Below are 20,090 nucleotides of genomic sequence, written 5' to 3' on the forward strand. Positions count from 1 at the left end.
GTTCATAATTTCGGAAATTCGCCATATTGCTGATTTCAAAGGTAAATGTTCCGTTTTCCGTTGATGTTGCAAATATTTTGAAAATACGATTAGAAACTGTTAAAGGTGAATAGTTGTGAGAAGACCATAGGATTTAAGTGAAAATGTTTCAGTCCCGACAAGAAGTTGATAAACACGTTAATAATAGTTTGTTAAAAGTTAATAATGAGACTGAGGTAAGCGGCCATTTTTAACGATTTTTTCACTTTTCACGTACCGGCTTTAGCATATTATGCATTTTTTCATGACAACGATTTATTTAAATCCTCATATCTGTTATATAAGCGTATTAACAAATATTTTGTAATATGTACAAAAAAAATCAAGAGTCTGCTCTAACCTCAATGATTACCTATGCTATTTTAAAACCGGGCTTGTGGGCCTTATGATATTTTGGCGGGAAATTTGTTTGTACTTCATATTTGTTTCGATTTCTTTCTTGATCCACATAATTCACTATTTACTGCTTAAATTTGTAACACATTTTCCGTGTCTGTAGTGAATTCTTAATATGTATGCCCTCACAATAACAAAATTTTTATTTTTCAGAGAAATTTGCGATGTTTTTCGTTTGCAAAATTGTATTTTAATGTTGGAGACTACGAGCAAGCAGTACGTTATGTTACATCTTATCTTAGCGTAAAACCTAAATCAGCCGAGGGACATAACCTGTTGGGAAAAGCCCTGGAAAAGTTAGGTAAAAAAAATGCCGCCTTGGAGGCTTACAGAACAAGCTTACAACAAAATCCTAAACAAAATAATTTAGTTATTAAAGGTTTGTAACTTTTTCTTTTTTTTTTTTAAATAAAATCACCGAATAAACTAATTTTAGTGTGTGAACTGATGGCTCAACATGATGTCGAAGTTGATAATGCCAGGGCTAGGTACTTCTGTGACCTAGCTCAATCTTTAGATCCGCAAAATCCAGTAATATTAAGTTTAAAAGAGAAAATTATTACAAATGATGGGAAAGATCCTAAAGAGGTGTCCCAGTTCTTAATAAAAGAATTAGAAATTAGGTAGGTGTGATAAGAATCGGGAATCAAAGTGTTTCTTTTTGATATTAATACTTAATTCCTTTCCAGACCAACCGACCTTAATTTAAGAGTGAGACTTCTGAAACACTTTCTACAGAACAACATGATAAAAGAGGCTTTTAAACACGCCTCGGATATCGAAGAGAAAAAATTAGATTTGTTCGACAACAGTTTGCCATGGTACGAAACGTTTGCCGAGGTTCTCGTCAAGTACCAGAAAGAAACTGTCTCTTCCCAACTGTCGTGGGAATTTTGGTTCCTTTCCATCTCGGTTTTAGAAAAGCTGGCATCGCTCTCCATGGACGATCACACGGATGCTGTCAAAAGTCAGGCGGACTACATAAATTCCGTCTTTAATTTCGATCAGTCCCTGTTAAAGGCCAGTCAGAATGTCAAGTCGTGTCCAGATAAAAGGCTTTTAAAAGAATTTCTCAATCACTACGAGGTGCAGCTGTGTTTTCATCTGGCAGTGTTGGCCTTTAAGCAGGCCAAGAAAGGTCTGATGGGTTTTAAAGAGGTAGGTCTGCTTTGTTTTCTTGTTATTTAACGATTGCTCACAAGATTATTCAATATTTCATGTTGCCAGTGAAATTCATATCCTATTTTACTAAATAAGTAATTTTTTAGGTTCAGAGTATTGTTGTGCCTCTGTTATTCATCTCTTACAATACCACCCCTCTAGATATACAGGGTGTTTGGTTTAATAGTGTCTCAGAATCTAGCAGGAAAATAATTATGTGTTGGTATAAGGATGGTAATTTTAGGTAGGACTGTCCCGATCCCGAAAATTGCAAACCCCACTAATAATCGATTTTTAGATGTTCTCAGGCGGGACACATCTTGCATTCCATGGCCAAGGATAGAAGAAATGTTTTTATAGAAAAAGCTAATCAATATTCCACAGGGATGTGGCGCGATCAAGCGTTTAAAAAAGTAATTTCTCGATTTAATTTGTTTATTAGTTAATTTAACTTTTTCGTTTTTCTTTCAAGTTATTCATCACCAGAGATCAACAACTGAAAAGCGCAACGAGCTATTTTATCAGCTCCAGTTCCTTGGAACCAGTCACTAAACTACCTGAACAGGTTGATTTAGTGAAATATGATGAGGTAAAAAAAGTTTTATTGAATAAAAGCTAGTAATCGCAAAACATTTTCCGATGTACGTCATCAATCATGTCGACATTGTCCCTAAAGTCTATAAACCTAACTAAATGAAATTTTGGCAAAAATGTTTAAATTTGTTGTATAATGTAAGATACCTAGCAGCTCTTCATTTTACTTTTTGGAGCAAATGATTCAGATTACTCAGATTTAGATTAAAGCTGCAAAAATTAGTTTAAACCATAACCAAAGATAAAAGAAAATAATCTTCTATTGTTTAAACCGAATTTTATTATCGGTATGTTGCTCGCATTGCGCCGTTTTCAGCAAGGTTGTTTGTTATTTGACAATTATCCTAACGTCAGTCATTATTTTGCATAATATTGTGTTGTTGTTGAATATTTGTGAGTAATTCTGGTTTTTTGCCTATTTTCATAATCTTTTTTTTAAAACTTGTACTTTTAAGCAAAAATATTTCTTTTAAGAACTAAATTTTCGAGTTTTTGTATTGCATTTCTTGAAATTGTGTGTTGAAAATATGCCGAAGCATTTAAACAGTCGAAGCAAAGAGCTTGTAACTTCCCTGATAAACTATTTTGAACGAGAACGTGACAATAAAGGTCCTTTATTACCCTTGACTGCAGTCAGACAAGTAAGTTTGATTGATAAGTACATTACACCACTTTCAAAGTTGTTTCTACGTTAGTTTTCATTAAATTCTGTGATGATTAGTTTGTGCATTAATAGCACCCTCTTGTTTTTACCACTTATGGCGTTGTAAGATGTATATCAATAAATAAATAAATAACCCATAATAACGCTTAGAATAGTCTTCACAATGGACTAGTTTTTGCCAATGTCCAATAAGTCAAATAAGCCATAAAACAAATAAATCAATTAATTACTAAAAGATTAGTTATTAAATTAAAGATAAAACGTAAAAATCTTAAAAAAATTATATAATAAATATTTTAATATTTTGTTTGTCACTTTTAAATTAAGTTTCATCTCGTAAATCCATCACAATGTGGCAGCGCTGTCGCCGTCGCTTTTCATTCAAAGTTGATCAGGTGCATCGGAAATTGTTTTGCGAATACCATTCCCCGCCGGTGCTGCCACCATCGGAGCATACCGTAAACAGCCGACTAAACAAATGCACGGCTTTAAATCTTTGAATAAGAAGACTAAGGAAGGAGCATAATGCTATCCATGTATTCATGCATGGTGGGCGGAAAAAGCGCCATAAAAGCACTCTAGGGTGGGGATCCTTGACAGTTCTGTTTAACGATTCATTTGACACATTTGAATTTGATTTGAAATTTTGTAGATTTGTCAGTCTTTACGAAGCTTATTTTATGTTATTTATTATTTATTCTACTACTGATAGTTGTATAAAGGTAGTAAATCTAGATGGAAATTGTGGCAGAACTTAAATTAACAGTGACACTATCGCGATTTATCGAAAAAGACTCTAAAATAGTTGGTTGTGTAGCGTGCGGTAGATCTCGGCAAAAATTGAGTGAAATAATGGAACAACTTTTCGCTAGTAAGTGACTATATAATATACATACGTGTAGTAAACCGATCAATTATGAAATTCACTTAAATTGACTAAATTATATATTTTTCTTGCATTTTAGCTTTTATTTATTACTTGTCAAAGATTAGATGTCAAAGAATTTAGATACGTTAATTTGACTTACCTGCTTCAGTAGCGTATCGGATGTTTGTGTTAATAAATACTTATTATAACTTATCTATTTTTATTAGAATTATATATTTTTATAACAATTTTAATAACTACCAACATTTATTCACAACGTAACATAAAACAACAAATTATTGAGTCTACCCCAAGTCTACCCTACATCATAGTTTTACATTTTTTAAATAAAATTAGAACGACACTGATAAACCGGAATTTAAGTCGGCCATATTTGATGCCCATCGCGGTGTACCTAAGATTTTTGATATGCTCCTTCCTTAGTCTTCTTATTCAAAGCTTTAAATAAATAAAACATGTCCTAACAGAATACAGTACATCTGCTGGATCTGTGTCTATGAAAGGAATGCGGACAAAAAACATTTAAATAAACAGCAATATATTTTATACGTCGATTTGACGAGTGCGTCACCGCAAATCGTTCCGCCCACTCATTTTATTGGCTACTTGCAAATTTGTTGAATTTTTATTGATGGGATGCGTCGTCTATTTTTTTACGAAAAACATCGAGAGAATATCGTTTCCCCTCTCACGGATACCCCGTAGCTACAGAACGGACAGACGTACTGTACCTTTCTTGAATTATTCAATTTACAGCGATAACAAAACAAGAAAAATGTTTTTTAAACGGTCGCCAAGACGTTCCTTCCGTCTTTAACTTACAAACACAAGAATGGCATTTAACTGTATTAATTCCGATTACCAATGTTTGTTCTCTTTAGGTAGCACAAAACGTCCGTCCGGATTCCTTGCATCACTACATCTGGACAGCCCTGAACACCGAGCCCATCCACAATTTTAACCTAAAAACCTTCGACGGGTTGCAGTACACGATTAAGAATCTGACAAACTGCGCCGCCGAATCGCTGAACGTTCTGGATATACAGAGTTTCGTGTTGTGCGCGGCCTTGTCGGTCCGGACAAGCTCCAAAGGCGCCGACTCGAGTTTGAGCTATTTTAATCAAGACAAGCCGCCGGTTTTGCCCGCCTGCCTCACCGGACATTTGGGCACTCTGAATCAAGCCAAATTCGTTTCGGCCGCCTACAAGATGTACAAGCACGAGCACCCGTCGAATACGGGGGAGATCAGATTGCTTCTGGTCAGGGGGATTGAGGTGAGTATGGGTTTTTATTAGTAATGAATACGTTACAATTGATTGATGTATTCAATTTGTTCGGATCACTTCTTGTTTCACCGGAAATGATTACAACTTTTGATTTTTAAATGGCACCCTCGGTATTTTTTTTTACTTTATTTGATAGAAAATGACGCTCTGAATAGAATGGCATATCATATGTCAACTTTTGACATTTACTGTTAAAAAAATCGTATTTTAAATAAAAAATTAGTGTTTTTGTTAAAAACACTAATTTTTAATCAAGGATACTACGAGCCCTAACAACTATATGTTGGGACAAGGTCTTTTTTGCAATAAAAATAGTAATTTGTTAAAATGACTCAATTTATTTTGTTTATTATTCTAAATTCAAACATTACAATATGATCTAGACAATTTTACTATATTTTTATAACTTTGCAAACAAATCACTTTTGATAATAGCTTATTTTGCCAAAATCAAGCCAAATTTGCTGACAACTATACAGGGTCCGGCAATAGTGCGTCGGGCATCTGTAGCTCCTAGAATAAAAAACTTGAGAATTTTGTTTAAGTGCAGACCTAAAGTATGCATCAGGATGTATTTCAGGAAAATATTTTAACTTCTATAGGGTGGCTCAAAAAAGTATGAGTGGGCCTGGATGTTTTTTTTTAAATGGAACATCCTGTATATTATTGCATTTTTGGCTTCCTTTCAGATCACTTTACATGACCCTAAGATATGAATAAATATATTTCGATAGTTTCACAGATATTAAAAAATAAATAAAAAATATATATTTTTCAGCCCTTCTTAAAAAAATTATTAAAAATACAAGAACTGTTCTGAAATCAAAACTATATTAGGTATTTACTTTAGATAGTCTGTTCTTACTTTGCTATTGCAAAACTGCGATTGGAGAATCGCAGTTTTGCTCGTCTCCAGTTTTTATAGTGGTTTCAATGGTCTGGATTGATTTTAGGTGGTGAGGTGTGTGGGGAACCACGGATTGGACGTGAAGCTCTTGGTGCATCTGGCGAAAATATTTGAAGAAAGAGCCAACAGTTTGACTAAACAGTCCGAGATCGAAGCTAATAATCATAGGTAAGTTATTCTAAGTCATTTTTTTAGGGTTCCGTAAATCTAGCTAGGAAAGGAGCGAACACTCCACTAACTGCACCAGAACCGTTCTGCTTTCCAAGTGGTAACCAACTCAAGGCGGAACTCAAGAACTTTGAAGATTCCATCCGCAACCTGGAATGGAAATCTTGCAATGGTCTAAGACACTCGAAGAAGTTTCTGAGGGCTTATGATCAAGAAAAATCACAGACCTTCCTGGGTCTGAGTAAGAACAATCTTCGGATTGTCACGGGGTTTTTAACAGGACACTGTCTCCTCAATGAACACCTCAGTAGATTGAAACTAAGAAGAAACGGCGAATGCAGATTCTGTGGGGAAGATGGTGAAACACCAGTACACCTCATCACTGAGTGCGCCGAGACGACAACCATTCGTGCCATGAATTTTGGTACAACTGATATTGGAGATGGAGAACTACCCTCTATAAAACCGTCCCAGATACTGGCTTTTGTCAAAGCCCTGGGACTGTATGATGAGTTATGATTCAAGAAAGGGGGACACAATGGATCTGTAAGGTCGAAGTGATTAACCCCCCTTCCACTCATTCTAAATTCTAAAAAAAAAATTCTAGGGTTCCATACCCAAAGGGTAAAACCGGGAACCCTATTACTAAGACTTCGTTGTCCGTCCGTCTGTCACAAAGGTCTATCTTATGAACCGTTATAGCTAGACAGTTGAAATTTTTACAGATAATGTATCTATGTTGCCGCTACAAGAACGAGTACTAAAAACAGAATTAAATAAATGTTTATAAATAAAAAAGTACTTTCACTAAACATTATCTTTTAAGTAAGAATTTTACATAGAATCTTTCAAGTCCTCGGTGGCCGCGTGGTTAAAGCCTTAGGGCTTTACGCTGCTAAGACGTTGGAGCCGTAGTAAGGCAGGTTCGAATCCTAGTCAAGGCGACTTTTTTTTAATCGTTTTTTATTTTAATTTTTACAAATTTATTTTTACTTTTTACATATTTATTATTATTGATTAATACAATTTTTAGTAATGTGTTTCTTCATTTTTTTTAAATTACTTATACGCGCATTCAAAATTTCAGCTAAATCGGAAAAAAAGTTTATAAAAATATAGTCTCTAATGTTGTATAGATATATAAATATATAATATATAGTATATATTATATATTAATAAATATATAGGTATATAAATAAATATAATAAATAGTACGGAACCCTTCGTGCGCGAGTCCGACTCGCACTTGACCAATTTTTTTTATTAATTCAATTTGAATTTATTGTAAAAATTTAAGAAACTTGAAACATTATCATAGCTTTTTGTTGGAACACCCTGTATACAACAATATATTATTAAGATATGCACTATTATAAACTCATGCAACATACGTATAATTTTTTTTTATGTGTATATCTTTGTCATCATTAAAGATATTGGACTTCTCGCACTAACGGCCCACCCTGTATATGGACTTTCAAAAGTTTTCGCTTTCTTCATAAATATATAAAAGTACTGGGCCAATCTGTACATACAATTCTAAACATGTCGATTTTTTCAGGGCTGAGTTATATTGGAAGGCAGCCCTACCATTTTTGGAAAAACTGAAAAATAATTATGCCATAGTGTACCCCAAAAACAGATTGTTCGAATACCGATCTAATAAGGAGCTCGGCCAAGAGGAGGTATCCGATTACCTAGAAAAAGCCAAGTTGTTCTTGGGTAGGAAATTTCACACTAATCGTCTCTCTGTCCCGTTTTCATTCTAACATTTTTTTACTACAGGAATTCAGCAAATGAAAAAGAAGGAATACGAAAAGGCCATGCACGTGTTCGAAGGACTGAAAGACCCGTACGCCAGCTTCTACCAGTCTCAGATGTACAAATCGATGGCCGATTCGAAGACCAATCAGAACAAGGAGAACGTGACGTCGGAAATGAGGAGTCAGAACGTTATTTTGCTGTCGAAAGCTAGGGATTGCCTGTATTTGACGTTGGACAGGCTGCGGGATCCCGCGCAGGACAAAGACCATCCGTTGAACGCACAGTTGGGCACCGAAATCGACAAGATAGAGAGGTTATTGTGCAGGTTCGATCCGGATTGCGCCAACAGGAACGAATGTGATGGTAAGTTATGTTCTCGAGTTATTATACACTAGTTTTTTTTTCGGCGACTTCGTCCGCATCAAGATCATTTAATTTTATTAGTATAAAGTGTAATGTTTATTATAGCACCTAGTGGCATTATTTGAAAGTAGCTGTTACATGTGTCTAATAAAGATAGTCGTTTTATCGTTATGTTTTGGACAATTCACACAATATCTTTATAAATTATAGCCTATGTGTTATTCCGATGTATAAGCTCTCTATTATTGTTAGGTTTCATTAAAATTCATTCAGTAGTTTCTGCGTGAAAGAATAAGAAACATCCCAACTTTTGCGTTTATAATATACGGGGTGGTCCGAACTGTATACCGAAAACTTCTTCAGCATATTCTGCACATAAAAATAAGTAAAAAAGTTCATATAAACTTATCTCCTACAATGTTTCGTTTCGGAGATACAGGGTGTGGAAGTTTTATTTTTATTCCGATTTTTTCCAAATAATTTATGAAGTAACGTCAATATTTGGATGAAAATTGGTGTCTGGTGAGTTTTTTAACATGAGAAATTTGATTTTGATGTCACTATGATGACTTCTACTTGTAGAGGGCGCCACCTACATATTTTTAATTGGTTTGAAGAATAATAACTTTTCGTCCGCACCTGTATAAAGCTACTCGGTAAAAAATATTAATTTACGACGTTTTTACGTAAAAAAAGGTCTCTTGGTAAAAATCGCTACAAGTAATGGTTCTCGAGATATTCGGAATCGAAATTATCAATACCTATCATCATTGACATAAATTAAACATGTTGACTAAATAGTATATTAGACTGAAATCATAAATTTGAAATGTTTTTATGTCAAAAGTTGAACAGAAACTGTTTTATCATCATTTTTTCGCAGAAAAATTTATGATTAATTAAGAAAAATAAAAAGTTCCCAAATTTATCATTTCAGTCAAATAACTATATCTACTCAACATCATGTTTATTTTTTGTCAATAATGACATGTATTGACTATTTTCATCCTAAATATCTCGTGAACGGTTGCTGGTAGCGATTTTTATCAAGAGACATTTTTTACTTAAAAAATCACGGAAATGTATATTTTTTCACTCAGTAGTTTTATACAGGTACGGACGAAAAGTTATTACACTTCAAAACAGTTGAAACACGTGTAGGTGGCGCCTCCTACAAATAGGAGTTATATTGATATCAGGATAAATTTTCTTATGTCAAAAAATTCCTAGACACCAATTTTCATCCAAATATTGATGTTACTTTAGAAATTATTTGGAAAAATCGAAATAAAAATGAAACTTCTAGACCCTGTATCTCCGAAACTAAGCATTTTAGGACATACATTTATACGAACTTTTTTACTTATTTTTCTCTGCTGTTGAAGCTTCCGGAATACAGTTCGGACCACCCTGTATATATCAGATGGGATCAAAAAGGGCAAACATGTTTCTCAAGTCGTATTTTGTACAGGAATGTCCGACGAGAACGTGTCTGACAGTTCTGTGGGCGAGCACTACCTCAGCACCTACACGCATCACGCCAGTTTCCAAAACGGCCGCGATTTCAGCGCCAAGAACGACTCCCACCTGCACTCGACGCCGCTGCGTTTGGGGACGACCAGAACAGAGGCGCGACCAAGCCCCGAGAGGTAAAAAAATAGGAATTTTCCAAAAATTGTCACTAAAACAATACGAAATATCGTTCTGTAGGTTGGACGCTCAGCTGCGTCAAATGATGGCCTCCAAAGACCTGACCATGAGGAATCTCATCGAACAAAACAGGACCTTGACAGAACTGCAAAGGTCTCTTATGGAGAAGCATTTTGTCGGTAAGTATCATATACGGACCTGTTTATTTTTTTATAATAAATATTTTTTGAAGAGCTGACCCATACAATGGACGATCGCCTTCAAAACGTCATCGATATGGTTCAGGGCATGAAAAAGGAGATGAACGAGATCAGGAAAGAAATAAACGAGATCAAAAAAAATCAGATCAAGAACACGCAACTTAGCGACGAGGATCTTTATGTCTTGGGTAGATACAAAAATTCTTTTTCTTTATTGCTATTTTTTTAAGTACTTACTTCTTAGATCCGGACTACAGCTCTGCTTTGGATTACAATTTGGGCACGGGCTTGAGTAATCCAGCTCCAAACATAAATCCAGTTGTTAACAATATGTATCCGCCTCAGTATAACCCCGCCAGATTGCAAGGTAAATATTTAAGGTATTGTAATCGCAAAACGTTTTTCGATGCACGTCATCAGTCATATCGACATTGACATTAAAGGTTATAAACCTGACTAAATGAAATTTTGGCAAAAATGTTTAAATTTGTTGAATAATTGAAGATACCGATCAGCTTGTCCTTTTACTTTAAAGAGCAAATAATTGTAACAGATATTTTACTTAAAGTTGCAAAAATTAGTTTAAACCGAATTTTATTATGGCTATGTTGGTCACATTGCGCCGTTTTCAGCAAGGTTGTCGTTTATTATTTAAAAAATTATCCTAATGTCAGTCATTATTTTGTATAATATCATGTTGTTGTTGAATCTTTGTGAGTAATTCACGTCTTTTTGCCTATTTTCATAGTTTTTTTTTTAAATATGCTTTTAAGCACAAATAGGTCTTTTTAAGAACTAAATTTTCGAGTTTTCTCGTATTGCATTTCTTGAAATTGTGTGTTGAAAATATGCCGAAGCATTTAAACAGTCGAAGCAAAGAGCTTGTAGCTTTCCTGATAAACTATTTTGAACGAGAACGTGACAATAAAGGTCCTTTATTACCCTTGACTGCAGTCAGAGAAGTAAGTTTGATTGATAAACACATTACACCACTTTCAAAGTTATTTCTACGATAGTTTTTATTAAATTCTGTGATTATTAGTTTGTGCATTAATAGCACCCTCTTATTTGTTATTATTACCACTTATGGTGTTGTAAGATGTACATCAATAAATAAATAAATAACCTGTAATAACTCTTAGAATAATGTTCATAATGGACTAGTTTTTGACAATATGTAATAAGTAAATTAAGATATCAAACAAATAAATCAATTAATCACTAAAATATTAGTTAATGAAATTAAAAATAAAACGTAAAACTCTTTAAAAAATGATATAATAAATATGTTGTTTGTCAATTTTAAATTAAGATTCATCTCATAAATCCATCACAATCTGGCAGCGCTGTCGCCATCGTTTGTCACTCAGAGTTGATCACGTGCATTGGAAATTGTTTTGCGATTACCATATTTAAACTAGGTTTATGATATTATACACTGTGCTCATAAAATAACGGATAATTAGTGTACCAGATGTTTACCAAATCGATGCGTATACCAAATATATCAATTTTTACAGGCCAAACATTGCTGCCTGGTTTCGGCGCTCACGCCCCCTGGTCAGCCGGGTACTTCGGCATGCCGTACCCCTACGGTCCCATGGGACTCCAGGCGCCGCCTTTCCTGCCCCCGGCCGACCAGCAGCAGCAACTAAGCCAGCTCGGTTTGGTACAGCCGCCCTACCAGCAACCGATGAACCTGAATCTGGGTTCTTTGATGGCGGCGCAGGTTCAGAACGCCCAAATGCCGGCCAAGGACAGTCCCAAAACTGCGCTGAATCTCGGTACGCAAAGTGCTCAGAACGTTGCCGCCGCGGTACCGCTGGCGACGACCAAGGAACAGGTGCCGAAGCCGGCGTTTTCCGGAGGTTTGGGGGCCGTTCAGGCTCCTTTGGTATCGAACAGCAAGGCGCCGCCGGTCAACGTGGTCATTACGTCTTCGGATCCGTTGCCCAGTATCAAGAGTCCAGCTTCGCAGCCGGTGTTGTCGGTTACTATTCCTCCGCAGCATATCAAAGGTAATTTTTACGTAAAGGTAGTTACTTACAGTCACTGGCACGAAAAACGGGCAACTTAAAATTTTCCTTAGAAATATAAAGCTATTTAAATGAACCATTAAATAAAAAGAACTATAACACAATATATCAACTAGAACACAATATACAGGGTGGTCCGAACTGTCTTCCGGAAACTTCGGCAGCATATTCTGCACAGAAAAATAAGTAAAAAACTTCGTATAAATGTATGTTCTGAAATGCTTAGTTTCGGAGATACAGGGTGTAGAAGTTTCATTTTAATTTCGATTTTTTCAATTAAATTATGAAGTAACGTCAATATTTGGATTGGTATCTGGGAGTTTTTTGACATGATAAATTTGATTTTGATGTCAATATGACTCCTACTAGTAGAGGGCGCCACCTACATATTTTTTAACTGGTTCGAATAGTAATAAATTTTCGTCCGTACCTGTATAAAACTACTGAGTAAAAAAATATACATTTACGATGCTTTTTACGTAAAAAGGGTCTCTTGGTAAAAATCGCTACGAGTAATGGTTTTCGAGATATTTGGAATCAAAATTATCAATACCTGTCATCACTGACATAAATTAAACATGTTGACTAAATAGTTATTAGACTAAGATAATAAATTTGAAATGTTTTTGTACCAAAAGTTTGACTGATTTTATCATCATTTTTTTTGCAGAAAAAATGTGATTAATTTAAAAAAATAAAAATATTCCAAATTTATTATTTCAGTGAAATAACTATCTACTCAACGTGTTTATTTTTCGTTAATAATGGCATGTATTGACTATTTCCATTCTAAATATCTGGAGAACGGTTGCTCGTAGCGATTTTTACAAAGAGATATTTTTTACGTAAAAAATCACAGAGATGTATATTTTTTGCCTCGGTAGTTTTATAGAGGTACAGACGAAAAGTTATTACACTTCAAAACAGTTAAAACACATGTAGGTGGCGCCCCCTACAAATAGGAGTCATATTGACATCAAAATCACATTTCTCATGTCAAAAAACTCCCAGACACCAATTTTCATGTAAATATTGACGTTGTGCTTCAGAAATTATTTGGAAAAAATCGAAATAAAAATGAAACTTCTACACCCTGTATCTACCGAAACTAAGGATTTTAGGACATACAAACTTTTTTAGTTATTTTTATCTGCAGAATATACCAAACCCTGTATAAAACTTTAAAGTACATCAAAATTTTAAGGTGTCCATTTTTCATGTCGGTGAGCGTATTACCTATTCGGATGAAAGTATGGTATTTCAATACTTAAAAAATTCTTTAAAGGCAACATACCAAAACCCGTCCCGGTAAGCACCCAGCCACACAATTACCAAATACCGCTACCGGCCAGCAACGCGGTAGCCTCCACTCCGTCGGTACTGAGCAAGCCGGCGCCGGTGATATCCACCCAGAGCTTGTTATCCGGAATACCGTCCCCCGCTATATCGGCCATCGTGGCCAGCCCCAACGTATCCTTGGGACTACAAATCGAGAAATCCCTGGAAGAGACGTTCCCGGGCGACAAGAGCGGCGCCAGTTTGAACAGGTCGAACGCTTCTGCGGAGGAGTACGACCCTAGGCCCGATTTTAAGCCAATTATACCGTTGCCGGATGAAGTTCCAGTGACTACAGGTACGATTTTCCATTTATAACGCTTAACGGAGAAGTATAAGTGAAACTAGAGATACTACTAACACTCTAATACACTCTAATTTTATGGTTCTATAAGAATAAAATATTTATGTTTTCAAATAAACAACAAATAATAAAAAAAATTAGACAAAACGGAGAGAAAAGACCTAAAAAACTTCTATTACATATTATATTTTTTTGTTTTTCTTTATGTTAGATTATTTGTCTGAGATAATTTTTGTACATTAGGGCGTCTCAATGTTTACTCATTTCTTTGAGACTGTATCTATATATATATATTAATTTCCATTAATATCTAGGCGAAGAAAAAGAAACGGAATTGTTCTGTCAACGAGCCAAATTATTCAGACACGTTACAACAAATGAAGTAAAAGAATGGAAAGAAAGAGGTACGCACATGCTTGGCGTCTATTATATTCTTGACTATTTCTGATTGTTTTTTTTTTAATAGGGGTAGGAAACATTAAGATCCTTCATAACCCCGAAACGGGCAAAGTGAGGGTGTTAATGAGGAGAGACCAAGTGCATAAAATCTGCGCCAATCACTTCCTCACCAAAGATATGGTTCTGACGCCCAACACGAAGAACGAGAAGGCTTATTTGTGGGCGGCCCACGATTATGCCGACGGCGAGATGGTTTTGGAAAAGTTCTGCGTCAGGTACTGTTGCCACAGCCGTTTAATTTTCATTCTTCTCGGCTCTATATCGTTCGGTTTTCAGATTCAAAACAGCGGAAGAAGCCAAACAATTTGCCGAAGCCTTCGAGAAAGCTAAGAACAAGATTACCGATGCGCCAGCAGCTGTTAAGTCGGTAACTGATGCACCTAAAGGTACAGTGTTGTGTCATCTGTGTTTTTTCTTCATCTGCGTATTTCTTGAGCTTGTATTTTATGTTTATTTTTCTATAGGCAAACAGCCCGAACCCAAGAAAGCGGACGAGTTGCCGAAAGAACCCATCAACATGGGAGGCTTCAAGTTCACCAGCACGCCCACGTTCAAGCCGATGGACGAGGCCAAACCCGTCCAGACCAAGCCCGAAGAGCGGAAAGAGGTGATCGTGGCCAGCCCGTTCGCCTCATTTAGTTTCGGCGCCAAAGCGGAACCGTCCAAGCCCGCGACGGCGTGGGACAACTTCTGGAAACCGCCGGCCGCGGGGTCGTGGAAGTGCGCCGTGTGCGAGGTCGTCAATAAAGAGGCGGATAGCAAGTGCGTGGCTTGCGAGACGAGTAAAGATGGGAAAGATACCGCTCAGGGCAAGGGCGGTGCTCAAGGATTGAAAGGAGTTGATTTGGATACAGGTAAATACTGTTTAGATTTTATGCCATGCCAGCATCCATTACAGTGTTCCCAACTCTCTCTAATAACTCGTTATTATGAATATTTTTATGCAAAGTAGAATGTAGCAATTTTAGGTTGGTCACTTGCTTGTTGTTGCTGGTCATTTTCAGTTTGATTGCGAGGGTTTTCATCGGCCACGACACCTGATTTATACCAGTAAATATGTAGAAATGGAAATTAAAAATCCACGAGTTAATGTAGTAATTTAGCCGGGGTTTTTTTGGCTTGCACTGAGGGGATCGATTTGGTGTCGAATCAAAATAATTTACCTAAATTTTTAGCTCTTTAATTCAAACGGTTTTCGAGATTTTCAAAGAATCTGTTTTTTCAATTTTATTTTTATTTTTATAGTAAAATTCAAAATTAATTAATGATGATATTTTTTCTAATTCTTAGAAGTCTGAGACATGAAAAAATAATGTGATCATGGTTCTTAAACGAAAAGCGGATTTTTAGCGGACTAAAGAAAATGAAAATCTTCATTTTTTTAACCTTTGTGAAATATGTCACTCACTAAAAATCTTCAGAAAATGTCTTTTATACTTCTTTACACTCAGGAATTTTTTAGAATTTTTTGAAGTGGTGGAACAATATGAAAAAAAAATAAAAACTTATTTTTTTTTCTAAAATATTTTTTTTTCTAAAATCTGGGACTCATTTATTTACAATAATCTTTATATTTATTTCTGGCAAGGATGTATTTTTAATGAAAAAATATTTTCTACTCACTTTTTTAAACTAAACAAAAATATAAGTTAGTTAAAACAGAAGATTTTAGAAAAAAAACGCTTATTGCAGCTTCTGTAAGCTACACTATTCTGTGTTTATAAGCTAAATAATGTTTAAAGAACAAAAACCAGTAAGTCATATAATCCACCATAAAACACAAAGTAAGGGCTGGCAAAGGTTAGTCTTGGGTCGAGATTTCCGTATGTAAGAAGAGTACAATGCGTTTATAATGTACTGAACAAAGAGAGGACAGTAAACACGTTGCCAAACGTATGAAATAAACCGAGAAACTGTGCACATCGCTAAGAGATGTGGAATATATATGGACGTGCTATATATCCCTATATAGCAGATTTGTCGCAGATGACCGGTCGACCCAATCAATACCTCTGACAGTACTTAAAGTTCTAGGGAAAGGTGTACGTCATGCGTTCAGCTTCACGATTTAATTACGTCTCGTGATACTTAATTTCTTCATTTATTAACGAATCGTTATAATTTTCCCTATAGCTTGAATTTTTTTAAGTGCAAGCTAGAAGCACTTGCATTTTTGGTAAAAATAAGTGGAATTGAGTGGGTGTTCGATAGTGGTCGCGCTATTAGAACTCTGAATTCAAAAATCGATATCTCGAAATCTATTAGAAATAATAGATTGTAGTTTTTCAAGAACTTTGTTAATATTTCTGCTGTATTTTCTTTGTAGACAGTATGTGAAAATCTTTATCAATAAAAAAAATTACACGATTGCTGAAAACTGCTATGCTCTAAAAGTAAATGGATGGATTGTTTACAATTTTTGAATAGAAAAAACAACCTTATCGAATTTTTCTTATGTAAACATATTGTAAAATATTCGATATTGAAAATAAAAAAGTTTCAAGATCTAAAGTGGTTCTTGAGGCCTGTTATGTGTTAAAAAGTTGAGTTCTTAAATTATCGCGATTACTGACGTTTTCTCGTTATAAAAAAAATGACACCCTAACGATATCCTTATAATTCCATTTCATATGCTCAGAAACATTACAAACCTAATGATTTTATCTAGTTATCTCTTGAAAAAAGTCTTTTAAAAATAAGCGGTTTTCGATCGTGATTTTACTTTACTTGATAGGGAAACGCGTATCGGCAACGCTGCAACAGCACACCGTCGCGTCGGTCGGTCGCATTTCTCTCACTCCGATTTAATAAGATCCCTATGCGATTTACTTCCACACATGTAAATGCCGACCCAAAAGTAACAGTTGCCAGCACGGTATGTATGGCAATTGTTTCTTTTGGAAAGTGTGTATTTTAGGTGCGTGAAATAATAAAATAGTAAAAACTATTAGTTGTTAGCAAGAGTAGCGATTTTACTAAGTTATTTTTCGTTTTTCCTAGGTGGCCAAACCTTCAGTTTCGGCATACCGGCGGCATCCAAGCCCTTAACCGCTGCGCAGACGCAAAAGTCCGAACAGCCAGTGCAGAAGTTCTCGTTCAGCGTGCCGCCGGCAAACAAACCCGATCCCAGCGCCGTTCTGTCCGGTTTCGGGGATTCTTTCAAACCGAAATCGGGAACGTGGGAATGCAAGACTTGCTATATTCGAAACGAGCCTTCGAGCCAGTATTGTCTGAGTTGCGAGACGCCAAAGGACGATACGGTGCCTAAGAAAGAAACAGCGCCTAAAGGGGTAAGGGAAATGAATTGATATAGTCTTGATATTATAATAAATATATTTTTTTCTCTTTTGTAGGTAAATTTAGAAACTCCTGGTTTAAAATTCAACTTTGGTGTACCGACAACTTCGACGCCAGCCACCGTATCCACATCTACATCACTATCAACTCCAAAATCGACATTTTCTTTCGGATCTACCTTAGCTACAACAACAGAACCGGTTTCGGAAAAATCCGCATCGGAGAGCAAGTCCCAGCAGGGCTTCGTATTCGGGTCACCACACAAGCACGATTTCGAGTTCAAGCCGCGAAGTCCCCGAAGGATCTCCTCGGGACAGGGAGACGAGTCTGACGGCAGTTACATGGAAGAAGAAGAGGCCAACGTGTACTTCAAGCCTGTCGTACCGCTACCTGATAAGATCGATGTGAAGACCGGCGAGGAGAACGAGGAAGTACTATATTGTCATAGGGCGAAATTATTCAGGTTTTCCGCTGGGGAATGGAAGGAGCGCGGCCTGGGAGACGTCAAGATTCTCAAGGACAACGTTTCGGGAAAATTGCGGTAAGCGTAATCTATATGCATAATAATTATTTGTTTATTGCTTTGAATGAGAAGACTAAGGAAGGAGCATATCAAAAACCTTAGGTCCATCGCGATGGGCCTCAAATATGGCCGACTTAAATTCCGGTTTATCAGTGCCGTTCTAATTTTATTTAAAAAATGTAAAACTATGATGTAGGGTAGACTTGGGGTAGACCCAATATTTTTTTTTTATTTTACGTTGTGAATAAATGTTAGTAGTTATTAAAATTGTTATAAAAATATAAAATTCAAATAAAAATAGATAAGTTATAATAATTATAACCATAAACATCCGATACGCTACTGAAGCAGGTAAGTCAAATTGACGTATCTAAATTCTTTGACATCTAATCTTTGACAAGTAGTAAATAAAAGCAAAAATGCAAGAAAAAATTCATAATTAGTTAATTTAAGTGAATTTCATAAATGATCGGTTTACTACACGTATGTATATTATATAGTCACTTACTAGCGAAAAGTTGTTCCATTATTTCACTCGATTTTTGCTGAGATCTACCGCACGCTACACAACCAACTATTTTAGAGTCTGTTTCGATAAATCGCGATAGTGTCACTGTTAATTTAAGTTCTGCCACAATTTCCATCTAGATTTACTACCTTTATACAACTATCAGTAGTAGAATAAATAATAAATAACATAAAATAAGCTCCGTAAAGACTGACAAATCCACAATTTCAAATCAAATTCAAATGTGTCAAATGAATCGTCAAACAGAACTGTCAAGGGGCCCCACCCTAGAGTGCTTTTTCCGCCCACCATGCATGAATACATGTGTGTATAGCATTCTGCTCCTTCCTTAGTCTTCTTATTCAAAGGTTTATTGTATGCCAAAGAGTTATAATTATCTGTGAGTTCTATAAGATTCTAACAGATGGCGGTGTAAGGCAATTTATCGGCTGGATTTAGGCTGTATTCCGTTGCAAAACCAGGCGAACCAGACCGGTAAACTACGGTAAAGAGCGGTTCCTGAAGAACATCGGTTTCATACGTAACGGTTTGGTAAAATATTGGAAACGTGAAATGTTGACGTTTTCTAAATTTCAATACCTCTATTATAAAATTTATCTTTTATGCATTTTTAATGTACCTGTTCTCTGCTTTTACGTTTGCTTCTTCTTTTCAATGGAGTTTAATATTGAAAAGTACTTTATTAATAAACTGTTAAACTCGTTAGACAGCTCAAGTGAAGATTTGCAGGTCCAATATTAAAACAGGTCAATAATAAATAAACAAATCTAATCAATATTTATATTTTTATAGCTTACAAAACATTCACGATTACTTGTTGTCTTGTTTTTCATGTTTTCTTTAAATGTTCCTGCCTTTAAGAAACAATGGCTGCTTGATGTGTTTAAATGGTCCTAAAAAGTCATTCTATTTAGTTAATGAAATTTATTTACCTTTACTGCCTACCTCCATTACTTTTGGATGTAAATACAAAATATTATTACAAATTTTAGAAATTAAATGAGAATTTCACTCGAACTTCCAATATTTGCTTGATTTCTGTCACATAAATGACATTAATTGACAAACAAAACCAGAAAAACCAGCCTTCTCGCGCTGGTTAGTTTGGTGACAGTTGTAACCGAATTTTTCAGGAACCGCGTTCCGTAATAAGAAAAGTTTCAGGAAACCGATAGAAACGGCACATAAAACCATAACCAAGGTAAGCAACGGAATACACCCTAAGTAAAAAATTCCAAACGTTTTGTTTATGCTATTTATTTCGCGTCACGCACGCGTGTGTTAGTTTGAGTTGTTTTTATTAAGTTAAAATTTACTTACGAATTAGTAAAAAATAATAGTAAAATTTACTTACACCAGCAGACTCAGCCACGCCTTGCTGTTAAATTATTATTATTGTGCGTTACATTATATTATAGAAAACTATTCAGTACAGTGAAATGATTGCTCTATCGTTTAACGTATATCTTAGCCACAGCAACGCGTGACCGGATCTGATTTTTTAACTGTAATTAATTTTGATATAT

At 35.6% G+C, this 20,090-nt stretch overlaps 1 protein-coding gene across 1 annotated transcript in view; it reads left to right on the forward strand.

The window, feature by feature from the left end:
- LOC115890037 (E3 SUMO-protein ligase RanBP2) overlaps positions 1-20,090 on the forward strand; it is a 26,904-nt gene continuing 6,814 nt past the window's right edge. Inside the window, exons 1-23 of the mRNA XM_030910150.1 lie at positions 1-215; positions 589-814; positions 872-1,058; positions 1,125-1,593; positions 1,704-1,840; positions 1,895-2,009; positions 2,069-2,185; positions 4,625-5,017; positions 5,983-6,104; positions 7,666-7,826; positions 7,890-8,231; positions 9,703-9,880; positions 9,942-10,060; positions 10,114-10,269; positions 10,326-10,448; positions 11,602-12,099; positions 13,403-13,750; positions 14,071-14,160; positions 14,223-14,430; positions 14,492-14,601; positions 14,680-15,069; positions 17,216-17,505; positions 17,569-18,053. Coding sequence (XP_030766010.1) covers positions 144-215; positions 589-814; positions 872-1,058; positions 1,125-1,593; positions 1,704-1,840; positions 1,895-2,009; positions 2,069-2,185; positions 4,625-5,017; positions 5,983-6,104; positions 7,666-7,826; positions 7,890-8,231; positions 9,703-9,880; positions 9,942-10,060; positions 10,114-10,269; positions 10,326-10,448; positions 11,602-12,099; positions 13,403-13,750; positions 14,071-14,160; positions 14,223-14,430; positions 14,492-14,601; positions 14,680-15,069; positions 17,216-17,505; positions 17,569-18,053 — 5,336 coding nt within the window. The 5' untranslated portion in view covers positions 1-143. The remainder of the gene's footprint in view (positions 216-588; positions 815-871; positions 1,059-1,124; positions 1,594-1,703; positions 1,841-1,894; positions 2,010-2,068; positions 2,186-4,624; positions 5,018-5,982; positions 6,105-7,665; positions 7,827-7,889; positions 8,232-9,702; positions 9,881-9,941; positions 10,061-10,113; positions 10,270-10,325; positions 10,449-11,601; positions 12,100-13,402; positions 13,751-14,070; positions 14,161-14,222; positions 14,431-14,491; positions 14,602-14,679; positions 15,070-17,215; positions 17,506-17,568; positions 18,054-20,090) is intronic.

Source organism: Sitophilus oryzae, unplaced genomic scaffold, assembly GCF_002938485.1.
Source record: "Sitophilus oryzae breed Bouriz unplaced genomic scaffold, Soryzae_2.0 scaffold_85_pilon_pilon, whole genome shotgun sequence".
In the NCBI taxonomy this organism is placed as follows: domain Eukaryota; kingdom Metazoa; phylum Arthropoda; class Insecta; order Coleoptera; family Curculionidae; genus Sitophilus; species Sitophilus oryzae.